The sequence below is a fragment of the Acipenser ruthenus genome, chromosome 20, assembly GCF_902713425.1.
Source record: "Acipenser ruthenus chromosome 20, fAciRut3.2 maternal haplotype, whole genome shotgun sequence".
NCBI lineage: Eukaryota > Metazoa > Chordata > Actinopteri > Acipenseriformes > Acipenseridae > Acipenser > Acipenser ruthenus.
This window is the reverse complement of record NC_081208.1, coordinates 30,046,183-30,054,662: the sequence shown is the minus strand read 5'-3', so window position 1 is coordinate 30,054,662 and position 8,480 is coordinate 30,046,183. Positions and strand designations below refer to the sequence as shown.

The 8,480-nt window shown below is 42.2% G+C and overlaps 1 protein-coding gene across 3 annotated transcripts in view; it reads right to left on the bottom strand.

Moving 5' to 3' along the window:
- Nucleotides 1–2,975: 2,975 nt before the first annotated feature.
- The window catches only part of LOC117425664 (copine-2-like), a 30,035-nt gene continuing 24,530 nt past the window's right edge, over nucleotides 2,976–8,480 (bottom strand). For all 3 annotated transcript variants that reach the window (XM_034042802.3, XM_034042801.3, XM_034042800.3), the window contains 2 exons: nucleotides 4,390–4,626; nucleotides 2,976–3,502 (listed from right to left, as the gene is read on the bottom strand). In XM_034042802.3, the coding sequence (XP_033898693.1) occupies nucleotides 3,395–3,502; nucleotides 4,390–4,626 (345 nt within the window). In that variant the 3' untranslated portion in view covers nucleotides 2,976–3,394. The remainder of the gene's footprint in view (nucleotides 3,503–4,389; nucleotides 4,627–8,480) is intronic.

Below are 8,480 nucleotides of genomic sequence, written 5' to 3'. Positions count from 1 at the left end.
GCGGTTAAAGGGTTTCGATGAGGAATAGCCAATAGATTTACCGGTGCTTTTTTTTTTTTTTTGCTAAAACAAACAATTACTTTTCAAATTATGCAACTAAAGCTGTATTACTGAAGTATCCAGCAAAAGCTGTCCATGCTGTTCTCTTTGCCTACTATCCAATTACACTAGCATACATGAACGTTAGAAGTCATTTGCAACCTCTGAATCAAACCTTAATGATGAAACGGAAAGGAAATCGACTGTGACAAAACCAGATTGGCTCCATGCAACCACTTGCTTTCGTTAACAAACACCAGTTGCATGCATACTCAGTAGTTTGAATGCATACAGAAGGTGTGTGTTTGTATAAAACTTTAGACACTGGTTACACATTCACTAGGAGTGCTGGACCACCATTGGCAGCCAGTCTGAAAGGTGGCTCCTTTGTTCTAAAGAACAGGTGATCTAGCAGTCGTTTCATTTGGGGTTTAAATTAATGCCGGGACATTGCTTGAAATGTGTGTTTTTCATACATGTTTCTACAACAGAATTTAAAGAGGACTGCATCCACCAGAAGGAAACCAGTGTATAAATAAGTGTTTCTCTCCTTCCATTAGAAAGTCATTTTAAAAGTATAACCAGTTTATTTTAATCCTGAGCAATTTCTTTTCTGTTATTTTATTTATATGTACAGACCAACAGTTAGTTCCAGCACTAATTTAAACAGACTGCAAAATCAGCTCAAATAACTGGTTCACTAATAAAGGGTTTACTGTAGCTTCGAATGTGTCTGTCCGCTTGGTAACTAAAAAATAAATAGAAAAATGGCACGTTGTTTTGTCACGCCTCTTTTACATTTTGATGGCGTGTGTCCCCCTCCACCCGCTTCGTAATTCCTTATTCAGAAGCAGGTGGAAATACCATTAGCTATGCCAACCTGCTTTAGGCACATTAAAGCCAACAAATTAAAAAGACATCTTTACAAGGCAACTTCAGTGATTACATTCTTTACAGTGTTTGTTCTTGCATGTCTAATCAGAAATTATGCTTTTCTAAGTCATTTCATGAAAATATTAAGACACTTATTCACGAACTGTAATGCATGCTCATTAGTGGCGTCTTCACGTTTTCATGAAAGTGCTCAATGTGCATTAAACAATGTGCAGTGTCCTGAATGCATCCTTAATACATGTACACTAACACTTTCTCTTTATTACGCACTTGTTGTTCTTTCATTTACTGTCTGTTGAAATGTCTCACATGAGGCTCACGTCCTTTCATGCCTTTCACCTCAGGAGGCTTGGGCTTATATCTGACTTCCTGAGTAGCAAACGAAGAGAGTTTGCAACACCATGCGATTCAGTCTGTTTGAAAGAGACCCAGGGCTCATGGCAGATAGGGGGTGTTGAGGATTGGGGGTGTTTATGCATGCAGAGCTGTTAGGGGTGGCTTTCCTGGTGCCTGCACTGTGTAGCTGGGCTCCACCTGTTATATATATTCATCATTTATGTATGTGCCCTCTCTCTTTTGTAGCTTGCAATTAAGCAATGGCGTATAGTACTTTAATTTTATTTTCTACTCTTTATGTTCAGTTCCTGCAGTCCCTGTCAAAGGAAGCATCTTGATTTCCTCTTCTTGTGCAGCCCACATTAAATTAGCCTGAGGATGATCTGTCGTTCCATTGCACAGTTTTAAAGCTGCAGTAGCCTTCTGTGCAGCACGCTGCTTTATCAGAAAGCAGACCCGCTTTTTACAGTACAGTTTGTTTAGTCTCCCAAAGATCGCTTTAGCTGTAAGGAAACATGCATCTTCCTCTTCTAAAAAGTGTTGGGTTCATGTTGGATTCAGAATAGTTGGAAATCAGGTAGGGATTGGGGAAACAAGATTTATCATTGACAGTATACCATTGATTTAATTAAAGTGCGATCACAATAAGCAGTTGTACTGTGTCTGGGTTATTCTGTGGCAAGGATCTCTAGCAAGTATGAGTATTGGAATTACACCATATTCTTTAGCACTTTCTCTCTCGCTAATGTGTCCTGTATTATTTGGAATGTACTATGAGGGGATATTGCTGTAGTCATGACTTCAGGGATACATGAGTTATTACCAGGGCTATTGTGCTCTAAAACACTCTCATTTAACCATGGCGTATCTGCAAGACAACATTGTGCTAATTAAACACTTACTTGGTAGATGTTGCCCTTGCAATGGGGAAGGGGGCTTGCTGCCAATCAAGCTGACTTCTGACTTCTCTCCCTGGCAGGAATCGCACGGGATCCTGGGGTCCGATCCTCGTCCGGGCTCTCTGGATCAGTTCTCTACTAGCAAAGCACATTCCTTAGTACTGAATATGACTGTGGAAGCAGGCATTCAGTGACCATTGACACAGATTGGAAAAAAAACAAAAACCTGGCTGTAGGAAAAAATAATAAAATAAAATGACATGCATCAGCATTGGAGCTCTGCCATTACTTTCTCGAAATGGTTGCAAAAGGTTATCTGGTCAACCAGCATTGAAACCTAAACTGTAAACTGGACAAGAGAAAATACCCCTCTCTACAGAGTCCAGCACAGGACTAACTGCATTAACAAAAGCTCCTCCTTATATACTGTCCTGTCCCGCCCCTCCCCACGTAGCTTCAGCCAGGCCCCGCCCCCAAACACAGGCCAAAAAACAAATAAGGAACACCTGAGGGTTACACTTAGGAAAACAAAGAGAAGAAAAGATTGCTGGGCAGCATGTTAACATTCACACACTGATTTTCTCATCCACTCAGTTAAGTGTAGGCACCTATTCAGAAAAAAACTTGGTTTAATAAAACATGTCTCTATTCTGGGAGCAGATTTACACCCTTTCACAATGCCCAAGCCCTAATTCAATTCAGCTTCAGTCATTTTTGTTGTTGTACATTTCTCCCATGATATGGGTTAGCTATAGAAAAAAAGAATATGTAGAGAGGGAGGGAGGACTCCAAAAACTAAAATGTGTTAAAAGTGTGTTTATTGACTGGTTTTGAAACCTGAGTATAACAAAGATAACACTAAGTAAACAGTATAAAATAGACAACATGTAGAACTTGACAGTTAACAAGTCACTAACCAAGACAGGCTCATATGTATATAACTCTACTTAAGATATTGACATTCAAATATTTAAAAAATATTACAGAAGATCATAGGTACATTCAGTATTCCCCCCACCCCCTTCGAGCGACTGCTCCCTCTGCCACTCCCAGTTAGTGTTCCGCAGTTTCTTCCGGAGAAACGAGGGAGTTCTCCTCTTTCTTAAAGACTCGGACGCTGATTAGGACATCAGACATAGCGAATAAAAACACGTTCATGCAGTTTCTTTTTTGTAAACAGTGCTAGGGTTTTGGCACATGCAAGATGAGTTGATTGGCGTGTGTCTCTATTCGGGGTCGGAGCTGCTTGGCGACAGGTTCTTCTGCTTGAAGTACTGAGAAACCTGCTGGGGTAGCTCTGCCAGAACGGATCTGGCCAAAGTTTCTTTTGGTGCCTGAGATAAAACAAACAGAAAAAAAAAACACAATATGGGATATGGACTGTATTCACAAAGCTCGTACTGATTTTATTAAGGTGTTGTTTGAGTATGCTGGGGTATATTTTCAAAGTTCTACTTCAATATTTAATAAATCACGATTCTTAAATTGAGAATTGATTTTAAAAAGGAAATGGACCCCAACCCTGTCTCAAACATCTCAGCTTTGTTTTACTCTGACATTCTTGGCTCTCTGTCAATACCACAAAAAAAAGAACAGTCTTTTTTCTCTTTCACAACAAAACACTCATCACTAGAGAAGCATTTCTGGGGCTCCCGAGTGGCGTATCCAGTAAAGGCGCTCCTCGCAGGATGTGCCCTATAGCCTGGAGATCGCTGGTTCGAATCCAGGCTATGTCACAGCTGACCGTGACCGAGAGTTCCTAGGGGGCGGCGCACAATTGGCTGAGCGCTGCCCGGGTAGGGAGGGCTTAGGTCGGCAGGGGAATCCACGGCTCACCGCGCATCAGCGACCCCAGTGGCCGATAGGGCGCCTGTGGCTCTGCAGCGGAGCCGCCAGATCTGTGTTGTCCTCCGGCACTATAGGTCTGGTAGCATTGCTGTGGACCTGCAGTGCGAAAAATGACGGCTTGGCAGGAGCACGTTTTGGAGGGCGCGTGTTCCAGCCTCCGTTTCCTGAGTCGGCGGGGGGGTTGCGAGCGGTGAGCCGGGGATACAGATAATAATTGGGCATGCTAAATTGGGGTGAAAACCGGGGTAAAAATAATTGGCGACGACTAAATGTAAAAAAAAAAAAAAAAAAAAAGAGAAGCATTTCTGAAGCTCCCTCACGTAAGTCTGACGGTGATGGTGGTGCACAGAAGGAAAGCGCGTTGGGCACTCACGTTTCTGAACTCTCTGAAAGGTACGAACTGTACAATGTCCCGCGCTGCCTCCTCGCCGGTATAGGACCTCAGGATCTGATTGTCTCCGTCCAGGAACTCCATGGCGGTGAAGTCTGCGTTCCCCACGCCCACGATGATGACGGACATGGGCAGCTTGGAGGCCTGCACGATGGCGTGGCGCGTCTCGTCCATATCGCTGATCACGCCGTCTGTGATGATCAGCAGGGTAAAATATTGCTGCAAACGAAGCAGAGACCAGCACGTCATCACACGGATTCTATCAGCACCAGGAGATAGCAGAACCCACAGGGTAATGGAAGGGGTAGGCAACTCCAGTACTGGAGGGGTAATCCAGTCCATTTTTTATTGGTACAGTTCACTGACTTTAAGCCCTGGTCTGTGGTTTACTAAACATGGTTGGAACAAAGACCTGGGCTGGAAAAATTTGAGGTGAATATTTAGATTTTATTTTTCCTTTTATATTACTATTGCAATTACAACATTCAACCACTAAGTAGCACTGTGTATGCTGGGGAATCATTCAAGGTAAAGAGCAATAAAAGCTATACCCTACATTTTAACCCAGTAACAAGAAGCAGCTTTCAAGTTTGCATTCATGTTTGTTTGCATCTTTCCACAGCGTTCAATCTAGTTTTGTTTGTTTTTCTGGTTTGTCAGGATATATATCAGCAGGTGAAGTGTCCCTTCTTGAAACATCCTGTTTCAGCAAATCTAAAGCAACATGGCCAATGACAAACAGATAAACATTCCATGCATGTCGTAATTGAACATGAATACGACAGACAGCAAGCTGTGACTGCTATGGGCCGGGTCACTCTCAAGAACAGCTTATCAGAAATACCTGAAAGCATCTGATGCTGAGCATAAAATCAAGCGTTGACATTTTAATTTACTGCGCTAATACACTTAAAATAAAAGTCACTTATCACGTCTTCTACTGTCTGCGACACATAATAGAGTCATTTGAGTTTGTTTTTTTTTTCATCCAGAGATTCTGCCTCCCGACCTTTGCATTTATGGAGTAGTTGTAAAGCTTACTTCAGATAACTGCTTGCGTCTGCATCTATAACTCACAATGTCCCGAATCCTCGGTCTCATCTTCAGAACTGTACAGTACATCGGGACTGTTCTACTACACTACTTCAAACAAAGAAGGGCTACTCAGAGACAGGCATGTTATGCATTACAAACCTGTTTGATCCTGTATTGAAACAGTATTGAACGCCCCTTCCAGAGTCGTTTTAAAAAACAGGTATCAGGTGAGGTGTGTGTCGATACAAATATCCAACGGTATGGTCTGTGCTGCGAAAGGGCTCCCAATTGTCCACCTCCCTCCATACCATGGGGTATGAGCTCCTCATCGATTATGTGCTGCAAATGAGTGTGTTGATGAGTGCTTAATAGAGACGTCTCTGAATATTGCTTAATTGTTTGGAGCAGGAGTATTGTACTTGTCATAGCTTTACACAAATCTGGAGAAGACAGTACTGAAGATGGGATATTGCCTAGAGCAGGGGTGCCCCACCCTGGTCCTGGAGAGCCACAATCCAGCAGGTTTTCTGGGTACCTTTAAATCATCAATTTATTTCATTGTGATGTCACTATTCTGGCACAATGGTGGTCCCAGCCTGCCAGAACGGATCATTGTCAAGATGTGTTTTCATACACCACTGTAGAAACACAGGGCCAGTAAGACTCGAGGGAACAGACTTTACTACACTGATCCTACAGAGACATCAACAGGAAAAAACATCATGAAGCAGGAGATGCAGGAAAGCATTAAGTCATTTCACGATGGAAAACAGAAAAGGACCTGTTAACCTTCTCGAAAACAAATATTCCTGCTGAATAACGCTGGGAGAATTCAGCTAACAAGATTCCCGCTTTCCTTTTGCGACCAATCTTTTTTCCACAGGGCATCTGGTCCTTTTCATATCCCAGAATGATTGAATTCAGAGCCACAGCGTTATAGAAGTGATGAATTATTTTCTGCCATATGCAGTTCCTCTTATTATTATTCAGGCAGCTGATGTCTTGCACAGTTCTGTGCATCACGGTTTTTAACATACAGCTAGAAATCACAATGAAATGTGTTAAACACAAGAGAACTGGCTCTCATTATATGTTAACGTGCCAGTGTCCTCAAATGAACTGGATCTGTACCAGCTTAATGCTTCCCAGGCTGTTGTACAAGAAACATCGGATATGCTGGACTAACTGCAGTTCACAAGGCAATCGGCTGCTAATGTCTGCTCGTAATGTAATGAAGGTAATAAAGATGCCAATTAGCACAGGTTTCTAGGGAGACTGTTCAGTAACAAAGTTCATTGAATGACATAAAAGATCAATCATGTCTGAATAACTATCCAGTACAGCTGTCTTTCAAGTGCAGGAACTCCTTAAATAGATTTTATCAAGCTTTTTTTCTTTTCTTTCTATAAAACGTTCTTTGTGCTTAGATTCAAATTCTACAAGCTTGCTAATTTCCATCGTGACTCCCCTCTTCTAAAACCTTCAGATTTCATTTTGAAGGTATCTATCTGGTTCCATGTGTTGCTCTTCAGCAAGAAAGGGGATTTTTTTTGCACAGAAGTGTCTCTGTTAGTTCATGTGTTGATTTGACATTTCGCTGCCTTTGAATCTCTGCTCTTTAGTGAAATGAGTGTTGTGCTCTCGTGAGAACTAGTCTGGCACTCATTAAAGGGAGTTTTTGTTCCTCAGCCCATGTTTACAGCTACTGTACTCTTCTGATTTAACACACTAGTTCACTCCTGCCAAGTCAGCTGATGGTCAAAGTCTACAATGAAAGGAATTTTGCTCGAACCAGCAAAACCATTTTAACAAAACTTCAGCTCTGACCGGCCCGAAAACTTGTGCAGATCTCCAAGTTAAAAGCACCTTGTTAAATCTAAACAGGAGAGTCGTTTAGCAAACGCTAGCATTTTTTTTTTTTTTTTTTTTAAGCTTTGCGTTCCTTTTGTCCGTGCTAATGAAAATCCAGCCCTGTTCTGTTGGGTTTATTTTTCCTCCTGCATCAAATAACAAACGTGGGCACCCTGGAGCCGCTGGTAATTTTTGTTTTTCTTGTGCGGTTATAAAAGAATAAAGCGGGTGGTTTTCTCAGATCTCACCGGATTATCAAAGCCTACCACTAGTTATGCTGGCAGCTGCATCTGAAAGGACAGTTACGGCAGCCCCCTTTTGATAGCATCCCCTGCTGGTCTCCTTCAGAAGCTGGGGTCTTTAATGCACACAGACCTAATCATCAGGCTCTCATTAGCTGCAACAACTGGGGACCGTCTTTGCAGCTCTGCTTGTGCTGCTCATTCAGTGTGTATATATATATATATATATATATATATATATATACTGCAAGTCTGACACAATTCTGATTTATTATTACCGTAACCATTTTTAATGTTCACTTCACAACCATAATGGGCCCCAAATCTTTGACGACTTGATTAACCTGCGGGCTATTGAACATACAACTGTTTTACACCGATCCTTTCCCAGTTATGACAAATGTAATACAGTTTCAATGGATAACCATTTTCCTGCTGCTGAGCCCAGTTATTAGATGTGATGACGGGTGGGGGGGTGTTCGCTGGTTGTCAAAATTGTCATAGCTGTGGTTGCAAAGTGACAAAAAGGTTATTTAAAATGGAACAGCGCAGGGACAGGATTTGATTTGGGAGTTTTAATTGGTTTCACATCCCTCATGCTTTTTGAGAGACACTTGTGCGGTTTATTAACCAATTTAACATACCTCGTCTCACACAGCCTCTCCGCTTCAGGTGGAAGTGGCAAGGAGGAAACGGATGCTGTACCTCACATGGCAGCAAGATAAAGCGCTCTGTCCCGAACGAAGCAGTACCAGAAAGAAGAAAAAAACACCCACCTGCACCGCCTACACAGGAGAACAGTTGTGCTTTGCAACAGGTAGAGTGTCTTTAAAACGAACACCAAGCAGCACTGGAAACACACAGTACAGTACCTGCAGCTACTGGAAATAAAATATGAATAACAGTGATAATACCTGCTATCCCTTTCACAGACCAATAGGGGTG